This window comes from Mesocricetus auratus, unplaced genomic scaffold (genome assembly GCF_017639785.1).
Source record: "Mesocricetus auratus isolate SY011 unplaced genomic scaffold, BCM_Maur_2.0 Super-Scaffold_100009, whole genome shotgun sequence".
Taxonomy (NCBI): domain Eukaryota; kingdom Metazoa; phylum Chordata; class Mammalia; order Rodentia; family Cricetidae; genus Mesocricetus; species Mesocricetus auratus.
Window position 1 is genome coordinate 13,323,477 of NW_024429193.1, and position 20,635 is coordinate 13,344,111.

Genomic DNA, 20,635 nt, shown 5'->3' on the forward strand with positions numbered 1-20,635 from the left:
GAGTTTACAATACGTTTCCCCACGCTTAAACACAGTGAGCTGGGGTGCTCGCCTGACTAGTCCAGAAAGCAGGTGAATCAAGTACTGTCCGGTGAGCCCAGCTGGCCGCACAAGCACTGTGAGGCATGACTGCGTGCATTCAGTAGCAAAACACGACACAACAAGCTGGTTGCTAGGCAAAAGGCACCGAGGCCTTCGCTTTCCACCCAAACTGTGGTCTGATATAGGACCTTATGCTTGCTTTTAGAGAGATGACCACATACCCCACCTACCATACCTAAAACCACACAACAAAATTAAAAGAAACAGAAAGGTAACTACTGCTCAAAGTGTCGATCACAGAAATGTAAATCTTTTCCTTTGGAAACAGGATCTCAGGATCTCACTACGCAACCCTGGCTAGCCTAGAACACTTGCTATGTAGGACACTTAGTCCTTGAACTCGGAGGTCAGCTTGCCTACTGGGTGACACCTGGCCTACATGTGTTTCCTTGCCTCAGTAGAAAACTTTTACCATTCACTTGCTATATCTCTTCTAGACAATGATCAGCATCTTTTTGAAATTTACGCTGTATGAGGACCCTCAAATCTATAACTTTTTTCTCCCCAAGCCAGACTTCTCTGTGTAACAGCTCTGACTGTCCTGGAACTCTCTGTACACCTGTCTGCCTCAGCCTGCCGAGTGGTGTGTGTGTGCCACAGCCGGCATGGATGGATGGGACAGGGGGTTAGCATTTACTCTGAGTCCCTCTGAATTCATTAGGGATACTGTTCACTAAATACAACCACACACCTTCAACAACAACAGGAAAATCGCACACTTGGCATATCCATCTTCTCAAGAATGAAAATACCATCTTCAGTATTCCACAGAACTTAACTAATCCAAGGTGCTTGTTTACAGTTGAACAGATTGGACAACTGACAAAGTCTCTGAGTCCCACGAGGTATCAAAGGTTTAGCAAGGGTGTGGCCGAGGTTTTCTGGTCTTGTCCCAAATATTCCTGTCAGTGCATACACAACCACACACACATACCATGCATTCTCAACTGAGGCAGTACTGGCCCAATGTCTTATGAATTCATGGCCTCCAAATGGACAATATACAAACAGACATACATCACAGAATGCAGTTAGGAGGAAAAGATCCGAAAAGTTCCCTGGGGAGGGGTACATTAATAAAAAGTTGGCCCATGTATGACATAGGGAATGTAACTTTTATTTGATATTTATAGTCAAGTGTTATACATATTCACCAATGTTTGGAACTTTGCAGGATGATCCTTTCCCAGTTTCAAAAAAGTAATATGCAGATGAAGACACTGGCAGGGGGTTCTATGCTCAAGTATTCAGTTATTCTTGACTTTATTACTTAAAACTGACATTTTAGTATCTGAAACTTAATCAGAATCCTAAGGAATATGAAATTCCAAAGTCATCAGCTCCTTTCAAATGGTACTACTCATGCTTCAGGGCTTGCTCAAACTCATAAGGAAGTGCACACAGAAAAGAAGTGTGCTGGTTATCTGACTTGCAGATATACTTTGAATATCAGAAACACCAGGGAAATGGAGGCAGACAGACACTGCCACTGCTGACCAAAACATAATGGATTCAAGACCCTGGTAGTCCATTAAAGCCATAATAAAATTTTATCAATTTTGTTCCTAGGAATTTATACTGAAGAAATAAGTACGCAAGTAATAAGATACGTAAAACTGTCCACTGTACCCTTGCTGTGGTGGAGCTAGCCAGAAACAACCTCCATGCCAAGGAAGCAGATTTGCATAATGAATGCTAACTAGCCCTCAGGGGCAGGCAGAGCTGAGCAGTGAGGTGGGAAAGCGTGCACCATGAATGGTGTACTTCCAAGTCTGGGAGTTAGACACGGCACGCTGTAATTCTTACTTAAGAATAGGTCTGCACAGAGTAAATCTCTCACATACGATCTGCTATTTTCCACTACCAATAAAACCAAAGATAATTTCTATGACAAGTACCAGATAATAGTGAGACAAACATGGGGAGTGATCCTCACTTGAACATGTAACATGTCTCCTTGAAAACTATTACTCTGGGAATGGGGAAGATGGCCCAGTTAGTAAAGGGCTTGCTGGCAAGCACGAGGATCTGAGTTCAGATCCCCGGGGCTCCCTGGCCGGCCAGCCTAGCTCAACCAGCGAGTTCCTGCCTCAAAAAACAAGGGGGAAAGTGACTGAGGAACACATACCTCTGGCCTTTACACTCATAGCACAGGTCCCAATGAGGACTGGAACATCCTTCCTTCCTTCCTTCCTTCCTTCCTTCCTTCCTTCCTTCCTTCCTTCCTTCCTTCCTTCCTATCTACCTACCTACCTACCTACCGACATATTTTACTCTGATAGCCACAAAGATATTTTGCTGAGAAATATGTCACAAAGCCAGCAATGTTGGCACATGCTTATAATCCCTGACTTTGGGAGACAGAAGCAGGACGAGAGATCTGCCCCAACTACACAGTAAGTCTAATGCCAGCCTGGGCTACAAGCTGAAGACCCGAGACTCAGACTCCAGGATCCCCTACCTGAAAGATAACAGAGAGTCAGAGATGGAGGCTACATCCTAGGGCTGGGTTTTCCATACCAAACCTAAAGGAGTTTGAGCTGGTGGCACACATCTTGTCATCCCAGCTACTAGGGAGGCTGAGGCAGGAGGATTCAGAGTTCAGGGTTGGCAGGGTCTACACATGCTCTACTTACTAACACTGCCTCAAAGCAAAGCAAAACAAAACAAAAGGCTGAGGTGCAGCCTGGTGGGAGAGTGCTTGCCAGCACCTCAAACAAATAAACAAAACCACTGTCCCCTTCAGAACACTTCCGAGAGCTCAGGAGGCCTCAAGGCCATAGACACCGAGAAAGGGAGAAGCCCACACAGACTTGCTATGTGAGCAGTGAGTGATTGAAGCCATTAGCTGAGGGCCAGCACCCCATAGCTCCCGTACGGAAGCATTCTATTCTTTATTTACATTTGATACAGCAAGAGCCAGCAACACACACATGAACACCCATGTGCACACACACTCAATGCTTACGGGGTAGGCTGAGGTTAGATCGACCCGCACTCTGGACTCTATTCTTGACAGTTTATACCTAATGCTATCTTGAACAGGAGACTTCTTTTCAGTGAACTGGAGATAACAACACTTACGTTACAATATTATTAAAAAGGTAAACAGTATGTTGAGATCTTACAGACACTTGAATGTTATAATTATATATTCAGTTTAATCATCTTAATTATGAAGCTTAGCACAGAAACGTCTACTGAAACTATCATGAGTCCCTCAAGCAAACTCTGCATGAAGTGGACAGTATGTGGTGATGCGATGTCTCTGTTGGGGCTACGGCTTCACACGGCTTTTAGAGAGTGTGAGGTGAACTGAGAGAAGACGCATTGACTGAGACGTAACGATTTGCCCGTTCCTTTGTTAATTTCTTATCTATTCTGTGAGTATGGCAGTGCTGGCCATGGCAGGCAAGCGGAGGTCAGAGGACAACTTTTGAGTTGGTTCTCCTTCCACTGTGTTCGCCCTGGGTCAGCAAGTGTCTTTCCTCACTGAGCCGTTCCACTGGCCCCTGTCTGTACTTTTTCTTTTTTTTTTTTTTTTTTTGGTGATTTTGAGATAGGGTGTCACTGTGTAGCTCTGGCTGTCCTGGAACGCAATTTGCTGGCCTTGAACTCGCAGAGATCTGCCTGCCTCTGCCTCCAGAGTTCTGGGGTTAAAGGCTAAAACAACATGAAGGAAAAGAGCGCTTATTTGTCTCACAGGTCACAGTCCCTCATGGAGGGAAGCCAAGGCAGGAACTCCAGGCCAGAGCCCAAGGGCAGGAACCGAAGCACAGGGCACAGAAGAACACTGCGGATTTGGCTCGCTCAGTTACCCCTCTTATACAGCCTACGCCGACAGAAGCAGGGACGGCATAACCATGGTAGGCTGCGCCCTCTTACATCAATTAACAGTCAAGAATTGTCCCAAACATGCCCACAAGCTAATCTGAGGGAGGCAAATCCTCAACTAGGCTTCTCTTTCCAGGGGTGTCTAGGTTTGCATCAGGTAAAAAAACCGAAGACAGCATATTTCATCTCTCATTTGTAAACAACAGAAAAGAGAGACCTATGCTGTCAACTGTTAGGACATTTAGAACCATCAAGTAATACCTAATGGGATTTTGGGAATAAAAGCATTTCGTTCTACTGTCAGCAATAAAATCTGATTTTAATTGAAAACCAGAAAAAAATCCTACCAAATTTGGAAATCCTTGAAGGACAAACGCATAAAATAGCTACACAATCCTTCACTCACAACCACCTGACCTTTAAAGTAGTTTTCAGGATGAAAACTTAGTCTCTCCAAAATAAATGCAACCCTTCCTCATAAAAATAATGTGTTTTATTAGGATTAGTACCATGATTAAATATTTCTGGAAGCACCAGTACAAAGAGCCTGTTTAGTTACTTAGTCTGGAATAAAATAACTAGAATTTGAGAATGAAAACCACAAGTTTTATGTCTTGCATCATTATAAAACACTTTCAAAGGAACCAGTTAGATATTTCGCCCATGAAGTGCTCTACTACATGATAAAGGAAACAGGCTAGCCAGGTGGTATGGGAGTTAGTAGATGGTGCATTAAGAAAATGCGCATAGCTTGTGAAGGATGAAGAGAAAAAGAACATTTTAACTACTTATGGCAGCTCTTAACTGTGTAGTAGGAAGAGTGGCATCTGGGAATGGCTGGCCAGTTCGGAGCCACTAAGGTTCAGGAATACAAGTCTTTCTAGAAAGTATCAAAGGGCTCTGTACACACAGAATGCACCTTTTTAAAAAATCCAGGGAGCCCCTCATAAAAACTCTGAATGGAAGAAGAGCAGATATATGCAAATGAAAAAACAAATACCAGCATTAATGCTGGCATCTGTTTCACAGTAACTGTGGAGAAAATATGTACTAAAGGAGCCCAGGCCAAAGAGACACGATGGAGATGGGCTACAGAGTGCACTCCCATAGACAGTGAGGCAATGCAGGCGAGGAGCACATCCACGAGTCCGCAGGATGAGCGCCCGGCCTGGCGTGCTTGCTTGGTAAGGAGGGTGACAACGGAGGCCGTACGCTCAGCTAGGTTCATGCTTGGCATGGTGAAGCCTGGTGCTACACGAAGGCAGTTTCCTTGGCAAGCTACTTCCCTGTGCCTGCTGCCTTAGGTGTGGAGAGGACCTGTTACAGTGAGGAACTGTGTGTAGTGCTTTCGAGTGCCTCAACTCAGAGGGTCTTTCAGACATGACTGTGGGCCAGACACTTGGGCGTGATGATCAGAATACAAGGCAGCTCATGTCATCCTCCGTGGGAAATACCTGAAATGGTCTTTCCCCTGCTTAGAAGACAGCAATTCGGGTTGCAGAGTGATTGGGAAGCTGATGTTAACTTCTGGCCATGGAAAGGACAAAACATTTTTGAGTTTCAGACAAAAACGCTGTGAGAGGAGATGACACACTTAAACTCCTGGCAATCCTGCCAATGGCCAATGGAGATATCCGACCACTGACACGGTGGGCAAGAACTTTACTATTCTGAGCTGGTGACCATCGTGGTAAAAGCACGCTGGACACAGACCTATCTGGCATCATACAGACCCTGAAGATACAAAAGCACTTAGATATCCCCTGAGTGAGACAGGAACACACATGGAAACACAGCTTCTAAATGCTGTAGCCAAGGACATGGGAAGGGACACGTTCTAGAGGTATACTGCGAAGGCCTCGTACCTGGAAAGGCTTCCCTACCTGTCGGTCTGCGGACAGTGAAGATGATCAAACAACGTGCGAGGCCTCCATTTCCACAGTGTAAGCAGCACTACGGGAAGGTGCACCAATGAAGCAATGTCACAGAGCTTCCTGTCTCCTGTTGGCACCGCCAGTCAGGAAAGGCAAGAATGGGGAGCAAACAGGCTTCTACTTTTTCTCAGTGCTTTTGGAAGACCCTGCAGTTACTCTGAAACTCCTCCACCAACATCTAAAAGCTACATGGAGAAGAAATGGCAGTGCTCAACATCCCGGCCAGCTACAAGTTTACACCAAGCCTCCAAATCTCACTGCAAAAAGCCACTTGTTCTCTGTGACAACTGCTAGGCTGATCATTTCATTTTTCTTTGGTCCTTTTAAAAGCCAAGATGCAGAAAAGTAAAAATCTGTATCTATACAGACACCATGATAAAAATAAAAACTCCTGGGTTTAAAGAACTACGTTGCCACAGTGTTTAAGGAAACAGGTGCTATTACGCTAACAAATAGGTAGATGGGCAAGTTACATGATACAATTAGAAAGCTGTAATTGTATTTAAAAAATAAAATGTTTTTAAATTTGTAAAATGTTTGTTATGTCTTTACAAGAGGGACACCTAGTGGCTAGCTTCTAAAACAGGACTGGAGCTCTAAATACTAATTCACATTTTTATCAATGGACTTGTCTCTATGATCTTAATTCTGTAAAGATAACAGATATTTTGTAGAAAACAAACAAAACAAAAAGAAACACCCAACCAAACAAAAAACACAACTCCCCCCCAACACTAAGTCCAAAGGATGGCTTGAGAAGTTTAAAACTCGCAGTTCTAAGCAGGAGGTGGTAGAAAAATAAGCAGATTTTGGGTTGCCCAGAACTGGGTGGGCAGTGAAGCCACAGGAAGATGGACTTTGGGCAGAAGTCTGCACCCTTCTGGGGAACGGGTGGTTAGTCCGTACAGGAATACAGGTTGAGAGTAAAGCAAACACACAGGCTGAATACTCCAAGAGAACAAGGCCCTCTGAAACAACAGAGCTTATGTGAACTCACAGACTGAAGCGGCCATCAGAAGGCTGACAGAGGTCTATACCAGGTCCTCTGTGTGTATACCACAGCTTTCAGTCAGTACTTTCATGGGACTCCTGAATGTGTGAACAAGTGGGCCTCTGATTCTTCAGTTTTCTCTTGGGACTCTAATAAAATTATATTGTATGAGAAGAGATGCTTAATAAAAGGGGAAAAAGAAAAGACAGGAAGAAAAATGTCTTAATACAATATGTTTTAACTTAATCTTACTTTTCGATACTGACATTTTAACTTATTTTTACTTTTATGCACATGGAGTTTTGTCTACATGGATGCCTGTGCACCACACGCATGCCTGGTGCCTGGGGAGGCCAGAAGACGGTGTTGGTTCCCTTTGAGCTGGAGTTACAAATGGTTCTGAGCTGCCATGCAGGTGCTAGGAATCAAGCCTAGGTCCTCTAGACTGCTGAGCCATCTCTCTAGTCTGCAAGACTTATTCTTAATCATGTGTATGTGTAGATAATCTAGGTGTGGGTATGTACATATACAAAGATGTCTATGTGTGGGTATGTATTTGTATATAGATGTCTGTGTGGGTTTGTACATGTAAATAGATGATTGTGTGGGTTTGTACATGTACACAGATGTCTGTGTGGGTTTGTACATGTATATAGATGTCTGTGTGGGTAGTACATGCACACAGATGTCTGTGTGGGTAGGTAGGACATGCACATAGATCTCTGTGAGGGTATGGACATGTACACAGATGTCTGTGTGGACAGTACATGTACATGAAAATACCCACAGAAGCCAGGAGAGGGAATCAGACCTCCTGCAGTTGGGGTTACAGGAGATTGTGAGCCACCTGGCGTGGATGTTGATGATCAAACTTGGGCTCTGCAAGATCAATTAACTCCTAATTGCTGAGCCATCTTTCCAGCCTATAGTACAACTTTTTGAGGTAATGTCCTAAGGTGTATGTAGAATAGAATGCCTATTAGCTAGTCTTAGTCAACATAGAAATTCCCTTGATGATTAAGTATAAGGAAGTGAAGACAAATTATTAAACTGCATTAAAATACCTAACTGCCCTTGGATCTTCTGGAATTTTATTGGGTTGTTTGCCTTTATGTATTAACCGACTTCTAGATTGCTGTAATGTTGGTTTTTATGGTACTTTGTAATTTTTCACTGCTTTGACATGCTCACTTTGAGCGGCATTTTTTGCTTAGTTTTCTGTCAATCACCAGAATTTCAACACCAGAAAGCTTATCTGAACCATCTGATAACTAGGTACTACATTAATACACAAGCAACCTCTGGGCAGGGGTAAAGTGTTTCAAGTCTCTCTTATGGTGACATTCTTAGCCATTTCTCTCATAGAGGCCTCTGTGGCTTGAGGCTGCCCTAGATGAAGGCATGAAAGACTAGCTCACAAGTAAAATGATATATTTAAACAGAAAAGAAAACTTCCAAAATGTTCTGAATTAAAAAATTTCGAGCCATTTGATGTATTTCAGATTAGGGGCACTCTATTGGTAAAGTTTATGTAAATATTATAAAACCTAAACAATTCCCAAATCTAAAATACTTCAGTTTCAAGTATCAATCAGAGGCACTTGGTCCGTGACTGGGAGCACACCACAGTCTAAGCCATCCATCCAGTGAGAATCACACCTCAGTCTAAGTCATCCATCCAGTGAGAATCACACCTCAGTCTAAGTCATCCACCCAGTGAGAATCACCTCAGTCTAAGCCAACCACCCAGTGAGAATCACACCTCAGTCTAAGTCATCCATCCAGTGAGAATCACACCTCAGTCTAAGCCAACCATCCAGTGAGAATCACCACAGTCTAAGCCATCCATCCAGTGAGAATCACACCTCAGTCTAAGCCATCCATCCAGTGAGAATCACACCTCAGTCTAAGCCATCCATCCAGTGAGAATCACACCTCAGTCTAAGCCATCCATCCAGTGAGAATAACACCTCAGTCCATCCAGTGAGAATCACACCTCAGTCTAAGTCATCCACTCAGTGAGAATCACACCTCAGTCTAAGTCATCCACTCAGTGAGAATCACACCTCAGTCTAAGTCATCCACTCAGTGAGAATCACACCTCAGTCTAAGTCATCCACTCAGTGAGAATCACACCTCAGTCTAAGTCATCCACTCAGTGAGAATCACACCTCAGTCTAAGTCATCCACTCAGTGAGAATCACACCTCAGTCTAAGTCATCCACTCAGTGAGAATCACACCTCAGTCTAAGCCATCCATCCAGTGAGAATAACACCTCAGTCTAAGTCATCCATCCAGTGAGAATCACACTTCAGTCTAAGTCATCCCCCAGTGAGAATCACACCTCAGTCTAAGCCAACCATCCAGTGAGAATCATACCTCAGTCTAAGCCAACCATCCAGTGAGAATCACATCTCAGTCTAGGCCATCCTTCAGTGGACAAGCACCCTCCTTCTGCACTTCCACAATTCCCGTTTTACCAAAACAGAGCCACCCCACTCATATACAATCTTCTTCAAGCAACCAACAGGTCAGATAAGTTTCCACTAGCAAAATCCAAAAGTCAATGCAATGAGGGCATCAGGATACTTTTTAATTTTAATTAAACTTTCAGCCACAAATACATAAATGAACTGTATATACCTGTCAATATAATTCTTAAAAACACACATCCATGGCCTATAATTTCAGAAAGGAACAAAATGGCACATACTTACTACCCATACCTGCTCTACTCAACTACCCCTGCTAAGGTCTGCCAGAGTCCTGTGTTGTACACTTTACCATCATATTCATACTATGCTACTTCTGGATAGTGATGAGCACTTCATGTGACCAGTAGGAGGAGGGTGGTGCCCCATGATGGCAATGCCAGCTTCATAAGGAAGAGGAAAGAGAGAGCAAGGCCAGCATCTGTCTACTCTTGTGTATTGTCTTCTGCCATGCTGTAGAGGCAAGAAGGCCCATACAAGACACTAAACACCGCCTCCCCCACCCCTGTATTACCCTGTTACATTACAAAAAAGAGATCAAGACACCTCGTCCCAAGTTGCTACCCTTGTAAAGTGCAGCAGTCCCTTCTCAACAACAGCTTCACATCTGTGGTTTCATTACCCAGTTAGCTGTGAGCTGAAGAGTCAGGTGGAAAATTCCTCAGATACACAAATCCTAAGTTACAAACTGCACAGCTCTGAGCAGTGAGATGAAATCTCCTCTCCATCTCAGTAGACAAGATGTATGTGATGCCTTGTCCACCACATCCACACTGTGCATGCTACCTGCTTGTGGACCAGGAGTTGCTATTCTTAGTTACTAGACTGTTTCAGTGTGATGTTGACTTAATGCTTATTTTATTTACCAATGTCTCCAAAGTTTAAGAGTAGTGATGTTGGCAATGTGAACAAAATAAAAATTAAAAAAAAGTAAAAGTAAAATGCTTTAAGTAACACATGGGGAAGTCCTCAATTTAAGGGGGTGGCGTAGGGTAAAATGTGGTATGCTAATTTCCTGAGGTCCAAGGTAAGAACAAATTGTGCTGACTTTGCTAGTAGGCCTCAAACACAAACGATGACTTCAGTCCTCATCTTTAGTTAAGATGGAAGGGAGATGGCTTCAGCCAGGACTGTAACGTGCTCTGACTGATGGTGACGTAGCACACTAGGGAGCTGCCGAGTCTCGCTGCTGGTCATCATGTAGGCACTCTATCATCTCAGGCTACCACAACAATGATGAGAACTGAACAGAAAGATGCTCTGAGAGACACCACATTCACAGTGTTCGCTATGTACATTGCCGTAACTGTTCTGTTTTATTATTGCTGTTGTCACTATCTTACTATACCTAGTTTATAAACAGATGATAGCATAGGTATAGAAACAAACTATGCACACAAGATCCGGCATTATTCACACTGTTAGGAATCTGCTGGAAGGCTTGGAGTGCAAACCATGTAGATGGAAAAAGGAGAAGGGGAGAGTTGGCAGCTACTGCATGGTATATATGTACATAAATTTTAAATTTCACCCAGCAATAGTCTGCAATGAGCATGGCTTTACATCTATCTTTAGTCACTTAATACTGTTGGCAATCATTCTATATCAGTACATTTAATTGGAAGGCATGATAACTACCTCCCTGTCCTATTTGTAGATGTCTATTGATAAATTCCTAGAAAAACTTGGTTAACAAGGACTTACATTCCTCCCCCATTGCCTCTTTCCCACCACCCACCCTTACTTTTATATTGCTTATGTAACTGTTTAGGGCAACAAGGCAGAGAAGACAATATGAAGTCTCCCACTAGGACTCAGTAACAAGTCAGAGTAACCAAGAGGCCCTCTCTGTGAGATCAGGCAAGACTGACCTAACATGCTGAAGACCTCTAAGTGAGATCACAACAACAGTGGACAAGTAACTAGAAAATTCTACTCTCCAGCAAAAGGGGAGAACAAAGAAAACTTACCTCAGCTTGGGGAGTGGGGAGAAAGGTGTGTAGGGAGATATTTCTGGTATCACAGTCGTGTTTTCTTTCATGTAATCACAGGGATTAGATTAAGGGGCTGAGACTGCAGTTCAGTGGCATAGGACCTGCATGGATGGGTGAGGTCATGGACTGCCTCCTGCCATGTCACCACACATGATTAAGATCTATGCATTTCACAGTGTGGAAACTCTACTGCATCAAAAGGAAGAATGCAAACAGCTACCGAGCTCTAGCTAATAATGCTGGAACCGCAGAGGTTCAGTGTAATGGTGCCTGCACTGAAATGTCCCAACCGATGGATTAAAAGGTGGGTAGATGTGATGGTGCTGGCTGGTTTTGTCAACTTGACACAAACCTAGACAAATCTGGGAAGAGGGATCTTAATTGGGAAAATGCCTCCATATGACTGTCCTGCAGGCAGGTCTCTGAAGTTCTTGATTACTGACGGATGTGGGAATGTCTAACGCTCTACAGTGGTATCATCCCTGGGCAGGTGGCCGGTCTTAAAGGGGCATAAGGAAGCAGGCTACACAAGTCACGAGGACGAAGCCAGTAAGTGTCGCTCCTCCAGGGCCTCTGCTTCAGCTCCTGCCTCCGGTGCTTACCCCGACTCCCTCTGATGATGGACGGTTATATGGAAATGTATGCAAAAAGCTCCTTTTGCTCCAGGTTGCTTTTGGTCATGATGTTTAACAGAGCAATGAGAATCCAACTAAGACAGTTATTGAGCAATTATACTATACTGGGGAAAATTCACTGGGCAAACTAATATATAAATAAGAGTTGAGGCAGTTAACTTGTCAGGAAGCAGCAGCTGTCCCCAAGGGAGGTGGCAGAAACTCTTGGGTGACAGTAGCACCCTCCTTCTGTCCTTCTGGACAGCAGTTCACTAGCAGCACACAGCTGTAACTCCAGCCTCCAGAGAAAGAAGCAGATCAGACTTTGACGACACACTGAGTCTGAGGTAGGCTGGGCTGGCCAAGACCCTGCCTCAAAGGAAAAATAAACCGATAAATAAAAAGAAAAGAAACTAAACTATTACCAGACCAACCTGGAAAGTACATTATAAAATGTACTTCATGTTTTTTTCCTCAAACAGGGCCTTGTTCTGCTGCCCTGTGTGGCCCGGGACTTGTGGTCATTCCATTTCAGTCTCCTGAGTGCTGGGGTGACAATGTACCATATGCTTGGCTCACATTCTACAGGCCCACAATAAGAAAAAAACCATAAAAACCAGTCATGTAAACACAATAAAAGTAACCCCTCTCACTCACGGGGAAAATGCTGCAGACAGAAAGACGCAGGTTGCAGAGCTAGCTGCAAATGAGAGGTGAAGCCAGAGTATTTTGGTTCCAGAGAGAAACAGAAATCAGGAACATACGTCTCCTATGGTTATATTCACAAGCTACAAGGTATAAAATACAGAATGTCTGTAATAAAACTCAACATATTAAATGTCTTCAGTATAGGTCAACAGCTTCAATCAAACTGTGTTATATCTACTGACGACAAAACACTACAACAAGACCAGCCTCACATCTCTAACCCCACGAGCAGAACATTGGGCAGAAGTACTCAGTTTGCTATCCTGGAGCGGTCCATAATTAAAACTACTGAACCCAGTGACAGAACAGACAATCGAGCCACAAGAACTAATCTGGGATCACAAATAGCTTCATCACAGCACAGCACAGAACTCTAATGTTAGGCAAAGTATGACAAATTCTCAGTGTGTCGGTTTCAGAGTATACAAATCTCACATTTGATAAAAGTACGCAAATATTTTACCTTGGGAAGCAATCATGAACAAGGAGAATCACTCTCACTAATATGTCTTAAAACACAAACTAATGAATAATGTCATTTTTATATTACAGAACATCTTTTGAAATGATGGAAGTTTAACTGGAATAAAACTGATGATATGCGCCTCCAGTCCCAACTACCTGGGAGGCTGAGATTGGAAGTCTCATAAGAACTGAGACCAGTTTAGGCAATACATTGAAATCTGTCTAAAAGGTAAAGGGGGAGTCAGTACTCGGGGTTTTTGAGTGGGTATAAAGTGGTGAGTGAGGAGGAATTGACTTAACCAAAGGAACTTACTTAGCTTTTATTTTTATCATCCTTTCGGGATTTGAATTTAAGACCCCTCAAATACTCCCATGACAGTCTAGTTCTCAGAGAAAACTCCACAACACTATTTCTCAAAGATGGGTTCTCAGCCAGGAGCACGGTTGGTCACCATTAGAAACGCATGCTGTCAAATTCCAACCCAGCCAAAAGCATTATTGGGGCACTATCAGAAATTATGCCACCAAATTCCAATTTACTGAGATTAAATCACAAGTATACTTACTAATTTGTTAAGCCCATTAACATCTGAGAAGCTTCTTTAAGGACAACAAGATAACCCATCACATTCCCAAGTCTCCAAGTCTCTAGAGTTGGAGGACACGCAAACATCAGTCTCTTGTCATCCAGTAACATACACAGATCATACTTCTGCTAACAATGTTCTATAGCAAACCAAATCCTGGGGGTTGTTCCCCATTAAATTAGAACAGCTACATAGGAAAAGTGAGAGACCTACTTATGGTCAAAAACTGTTGAATTCTCTTTCCTCTTGCTGAATCCGTTGGGTAGAAGCTTCAAGAAAACACCTTGCTTTCGGGCACGATTTTTCATAAAGAACATCTAGCAACAAAGCCAAACATAAGTTAATTTCAGAATGCCTCAGTTTCCATCCATCCATCCATCCATCCATCCATCCATCCATCCATCCATCCATCTATCCAGAGATCCTCCTGCCTCTGCCTCCCGTGCTGGGATTAAAGGCGTGTGCCACCACGCCCAGCTCAAAGGTGTGTTTCTGAGACCACCCCGGAAAGGACACCGACGCTGCAGCACACCACAGGGTGACAAGGACACCAGTGAAGCTTGGAACGTTCTTGTCCCAGTGGCAGTCACACAGACTCTCATTACTTCCTTACTCATTACACCGTATTTCCATTTCACCATTTTTTAATGTATGCGCTATTTTACAATAAAAATTGAATTTAGTGATGTTTAACTTAACCTGAGTAGTAATTAAACATGGTAACTTTCTACATGTGTGTGAAAGGTATTGAAGTTCTCACTTCCACACTAAAATGGTCTGATTCAACCACAGTGTTAATTAAATTCTCAGGTACCAAATATCTCACATGTGTAACCTTTACTTTTCCTACTGTTTGAGGGAAGAACATAAAAACTAAGTATGGCAGGACACAAGGGCCTGTTAACTATTGTGTCAGAACTGGAATCACACCACTTTCCAGTTATTTCTAACAGCATATCCAAGCCACCACCATCTCTCACACTCTGGCATACACCCCTGAAACTGTTCATGCTTCAATCTTCCACTGTGGTTCCCTGACCCCAACCAGAAAACAGCATTGAAGCCTCTGGAACTGGGGTCACAGTGGACGGTACATCTCTGTCTAGCCCACAGTCCTGGGGAAGATCACAGGCGATTAACGGCCGAGTCACCTCTCCAGGCTAAGAGAGCTCTTTTAAAGACCAAACACGCTCAACTCCTCCCTTGCTTTTTTTTGAGCCGGCCTTTTCTGTGTTTCCCTGGCCGTCACTCTGTAGACCAGGTTGGCCTCCTGAATGCTGGGATTAGAGACATGCACCACTACTGCCAGGCTTGGCTGGGCAGTAGTGTTACACGCCTTTAATGCCAGCATTCAGGAGGCAGAAGCAGGTGGATCTCTGTGAGTTCATGGCTAGCCTGGTTCAAAGAGCATTCCAGGACCGGCTCCAAAAGCTACACAGAGAAATCCTACCTGGAAACAAATGAACCAACAAAAAAGGCCTCACATACCCCTGCATGGCCTGTCTCAAGAGACTCCACTAACTCTTGACTTTCTGAGTGTATTAAAGGCACAACCACACCTAGCTTCCCTCTGTTTACTTAGAATGCTGGGGAACTCTACAGGTTTCCCTAAACTCCGTTTGGCATCCCTACCCATCCACTATGCTTCAGTTATCCCGCCCCTTGGAATCCTCCAAGCATACACACCGGTTCCCAACCCACACCTTTTTGAGTCAAAGTCTCGCTATGTCTTCCTCCAAGTGCTGGGTCACAGGCTTGTGCCACGTTTGCCTGCATCTCAACCCAGAAGAGTTTTCCTCCAAATGACTCCTCCAGTCTCTTTCCACCATTAAGACAACGCCTAACCGTTCCCACTCAGAGAATCTCATCTCTACCACTGTGGTGACAATCATATCCCGAGTCCATGCTCACCACAGACTACTTTGCTTTCTTTACTCTTCTGGCCCATCCTAACTTTCTATGTGCACTGAGGTCTGTAAGAAACTGTATTTGTTGTTCTCCACATCCGGACTCTTCGACTTAACTAACTCTCCACTGCAATACAAACTCCTCAGGGTAAGGACTTCAGATCTGTCTTGAATAATCAGTACAGCCCCAGGTCAGGGTGGCCACGTGACAGAGCTGAGAAATGAATAAACTGATTGGAAGAAATTCTAACTTGAAAAGACCAGGAGAAATACTCACATATTTTTTGCGCTTTGGTCTTTTCAAAAACGTATCTCTTGAAACCTGGTCTGCGGTTCTCGCCACATCTTCCAAAAACCGATAGTCTAGTAATTTCAGAGAGGGGAAATTAACGAGTGACGCCGCGTACCAGGGGCCAGAAAGCAGTCGACCTGTTGTGCACAAAACGACTCACCGCTTAGGAGATTCATCTCCGTGAACTCTTGCAGTGAGATGTAAGCGGTTTTATCTCGGACTCCATTACAAGTCAGCTCTGCTTTGTGTTTCTTTACACAGGGCAAACTGCAGAGACAAACGGAAGGCGGTCTTACATCTGAAGCAGGCGGGGAGAGGCCGGGAACAGGGTAAGAGGTACACATCTACCTGCAGGAGCATCTCATGCAGCGCGGACATCTGTACTTTGCCTCTTCCGCCCCACAAGTTCCACACCTGTAAAAGTCCACCTGTGACTTAACGCTCAGAAATTAACTCTACTTACGAACTTACCCCTTCTGAATGCTGAATCAAGGATATTTACAGTTTATAGGCAGGGAGTCAAAGCAAATGGAAGCATAGGTCAGCTACTCTGATGAATTATTTTATAGCTGTCTTTGAAAATTGTGAAAAATGCTTGCAAATGACATTTACAATGAAAGGTAATTCAAGAAAACAATATATGTGAAAAAATTGTCTCATTTTAAGTTTTTTTCTTTTGGTTTTTCAAGACAGGATTTCGCTGTATTGCTTTGGAGTCTGTCCTGGAACTGGCTCACAGAGATCCACCTGCCTCTGCCTCCCAAGTGCCGGGATTAAAGGTGTGCGCCACCAACGCCCGGCTGATTTCTATTTCTACTGTAATTAGAGACAACATGAATTGGTGATTTTCTGAAATTCGTAATTCACAGAGGCTGCATTTGGATATTTTAAAAGCATATACACCAGCGAAGCACAAGATGAGATCCAGGCAAAATGCATCATAATGTATGTATGCCCTCCCCAAAAGTCCACATCCAACTTAGAATGGACACCAAGAAAACCCAGACATGGCATTACTCATCTGTTCTCTAGCATAGAGTACAATTCGGTTCAGTCAGCCCAAGCTGTCTGAGACAGAATCTGACCATAGTTTGATCTTCTTTGCCGACCGACAGCCCACTAAAGACAGTGCATCCAGAAATAAACAGCCATAGGGGCCATGAAAAAACTTCAGGAGGAGTTGGCCGCTGTCTTCCAACCCCACCCACTTTTTTCACGGTTGTTTTTATCACATGTCCCCTGATTCCTATTTTCCTCCAAATAGGCAGAAGTTCTCCTCCACAATCGCTTCACAGCCAACAAGATCTGGTTCCACAAACGTCCCCAGTGCCCAGAGTTTTCACCCCCTAGCCTGACCATACCATGCTGGGACCATGCAGACTTGGAGGTGTGGAGCCCACTTCGTGCCTGGTTTAAATCTACTTTGCTGTCTAGCTCGCTCGGTCCACGCGCTAATCTCCACCGGGGGTGGGGGGGTCCCCTCCCTGGCCTACCTGGACATGGCCAGTTTCCTCTTGCAGCCCACTCGGGGGCCCCTGAGAGGCTCCTCCTTCACCTGCGTGCCGTCCGCCGCTTCTCTCTTGAGGGACGCCTCCTCTTTGACCACCGGCGGCGGCCGCTCCTCCTTGACATCCTGACCCAGCAGCGGCTCCCGCTTCACGTCCGGGTCCCCCTTCACCTCTCCCCAGTCGGCGACCTCCTCCTTCACCTGCACCTTCTCCTCCTTGACTGCGGGCTCCCCCTCGGCCGCCTCCGGCTTCACCTCCGGCGCGCCCACCTTCTCCTCCTTCACCCCAGGCCCGGCCGCCGGCTCCGGCTTCGCCCAGCGGCAGCCCGACAAGCCCGCATCCGACCAGTCCTCCACCTCCTGCTTCACGGCAGCCAAGTCCACCTTCATCTCCTCCGCGCCCTCGGTCCCCGCCCGCGCGCCCCTCTCCCCGGCATCGCCCGCCGCCCGGCTCCCGCCTAGGTCCCAGGCTCCCTCCCCAGCAGCCCTCTGGGGGCCTCCTCCCGGGGTCCCCTCCTCCTCCATCGGCTCGCGAGCCCCGGGGCCGACGCTGCCGCCCGGTCCGCCCGTCCGTCCGCCCGTCCCCCGCGGCGCTAGCACGCCGGCCGGGGTCACCGACAGCGCCACACGTGTGCAGCAGACCCGAAGCCGCGAGCCCGGCACGCCCGCGGCGGAGGAGGCGGGGCCGAGCCGTAAAGCGACTCTTCCGTGTCGCGACTCTTCACGACTCGCCGGGGCCTCTTTTACGGCTCTGCCTGAGAGGCCACGCCCCGGGCTTCCAAATGACAGCCTGGGAAAGATGATGACCCGCTGTAACACGCACTTACCGGGGTTAAATCTACTAATGGGAGACTGCCTAAACCGGTGGCTCTCAACCTCCCCAGGCCTGCCACCCTTTGATGCGGCTGGTGTTGCAGAGACCCGCCACATCATCAAGGATGTTTCCTTGCGGCTGCATAACTTCAGTTTTGCTGCGGTTACTAATCTTAATGCAAAGAAGTGTTTTTTGGAGATGGAGGTTTGCCAAAGGGGTCGTCAGCCCCGGGTCGGGAACCGCTTGTCTAAACTGTTTCTTCACATAAGCACCAGGGACTTAGAAAACGCTCATATGTAAGGGCGGTGGCGGCCCACGCCTTTAATTCCAGCACGTGGGAGGCAGAGGCAGGAACATCTCTGAGGTTGAGGTCAGCCTGTTCTACAGCGCGAGTTCCAGGACAGCCAGGGCTATGCAGAGAAACCCTGTCTTAAGAACCAAAAACCAACCAACAAACAAAAGGAAAACAGGCTTTAATCCCAGCATTTAGTCGCCAGAGGCAGAGGATCTCTGTGGCTTACAGGCCAGCCCGGTCTACAAAGTAAATCCTGGGAGAGATACTGTAAGCGTTTCGTCGGGATGGGTCAGGACAGGATGGAACAGGAGTGGGTCAGGTATTCTGGCACTCGGGAGTCACAGAATACTGAGTGTTACACAGCTCAGGTGGAAAGGTATCCTGGAGCTCGGGAGCCAAGGACCACCACAGGTTGCAGTAAGCTTGGCAGCTTACAGCCTTGCCTCAGAGAAAGGCTTCTCCGGTGTATCAGCTCCGCTCCGGCAGGACAGGGTCTTCCAGCTGGGGATGTTCGCCTAGTGTAGCAGTTTTGCTCCGCAGGAGGTTTCTGGGGCGAAGTTGCTACAGTTCAGCTCTGCTCCTGGAGAGCGGAGAGCAGAAAGCAGGGAGCCCGGAGCAGAGTGTAACAACTCCGCTCTGCCAAGGAAGGTTTCCCGGGCAAGTGTTACAGCACTGCTCGCTCTGCTCTGCTCTGCCCAGGGTCGCCTCTGCTTTGCTCTGTCACCGCCGCAAAAGAAGATCTTCACCCGAAGCTCATCCAAAGGTGTTTATTGGAAGACAGCTGGACCAGCCAAGCTGAACATACACAGGGTTTATATAGGGATTCCTGGGGTTGGGGAAGTTTTTCCAGAGTAGGGATTGGTCCGATTTCAGTGCTGAGCTCAGATTGGCTAGAGCTCTGCTCCGGGATTGGTTACTTTTTTACACAGGATTAGGGTCAGATTTGGCTCTGGTTTCAGGGCCAAAGTGTATTTCTTTCTCTGGTCCTTTTTAGCCTTTTGGCTCCAATTTTAGGGCCAGGGTACATTTCTTTCACTGACTCTGATTCCAGGGACAAAGTGTGTTCCTTTGGCACTGGTTTTAGGGTCAGGGTACATTTCTTTGGTTCTGGTTGCAGGGCCAAAGTGTGTTTCTTTGGCTCTGCTCAGGGTGTGTTTCTTTGACTGGTCCCTTTTCCCTACAGATACACTGCATCTACTCCTGTGGGGATTACACCAAACCATGCATGGGAGTCACCTTCTACTTACCAGCAGCCGAAACTGCCTGTTACAGGCTATTAATAACCCCTCAAATCCATATGCTGAATGAAGCCCTTAATCGCCAACACATCACAGTTTTGACCTTATTTTGGAGATAAGACCGTTAAAAGCACACTGGTCAAAATGAAATCAATATAATGAGCCCTAATCCAATCTAATTGGTGTATTTAATAAGAAATTTGCATACAAGTAGAATGAATGCATAGAGAGGGAGGCCTGGAATGTGGTGAGAAATAAGCCATCTGTTTGTCAACCCAGGCAGCCTTCCCTTTCCTCTCCTTCCCTTCCCTCTCCTTTTTTTCTTCTTTATTGAGACAAGGGTTCTCTATGCAATCCTAGAACTGGAACTTCCTGGACTGTTGTCCTGGAACTCGATAGGTAGAGCAGGCTGTCCTAGAACTCATGGAGATGCCCCTGCCTTTGGAGCACAGGGATTAAAGGTGTGGGTTACCACACCAGGCTTTTCCTATTAATTCATTTATTTTGATTTTTCAAGACAGATTTTCTCTGTGTAGCTCTAGCTGTCCTGTAACTCGCTCTGTACACCAAGCTGGCCTCAAACTCAGAAATCTGCCTGTGCCACCATACCCAGCAGAAATGGGCAGGTTTCTGTGTAGTGTGCTGACTTAGATTCCTTCAGGTGTATTCTTTGAAAGGGTACTACTGTTGGAGATGATGCTAGCTTTAATTTTAGTTTTCTAAGGAACCTCTATAATGATTTACATGATGTCACACCAATTTACATCCATACATCCAAAAAGGTTCCTTTTTTTCACAGTATCCTCACCAGCACTTGTTTGATTTCTCTATGACAGCCATTCTAACTGGGGAAAGATGGA

General features: G+C 45.6%; 1 protein-coding gene across 1 annotated transcript in view; it reads right to left on the minus strand.

The window, feature by feature from the left end:
• The window catches only part of Znhit6 (zinc finger HIT-type containing 6), a 35,848-nt gene extending 17,490 nt beyond the window's left edge, over nt 1-18,358 (minus strand). Inside the window, exons 1-5 of the mRNA XM_005081941.4 lie at nt 17,415-18,358; nt 16,270-16,335; nt 16,082-16,188; nt 15,907-15,992; nt 13,936-14,039 (exon numbers count right to left, since the gene is read on the minus strand). Of these exons, the coding sequence (XP_005081998.3) occupies nt 13,936-14,039; nt 15,907-15,992; nt 16,082-16,188; nt 16,270-16,335; nt 17,415-18,358 (1,307 nt within the window). The remainder of the gene's footprint in view (nt 1-13,935; nt 14,040-15,906; nt 15,993-16,081; nt 16,189-16,269; nt 16,336-17,414) is intronic.
• Between the last annotated feature and the right edge of the window lie 2,277 nt (nt 18,359-20,635).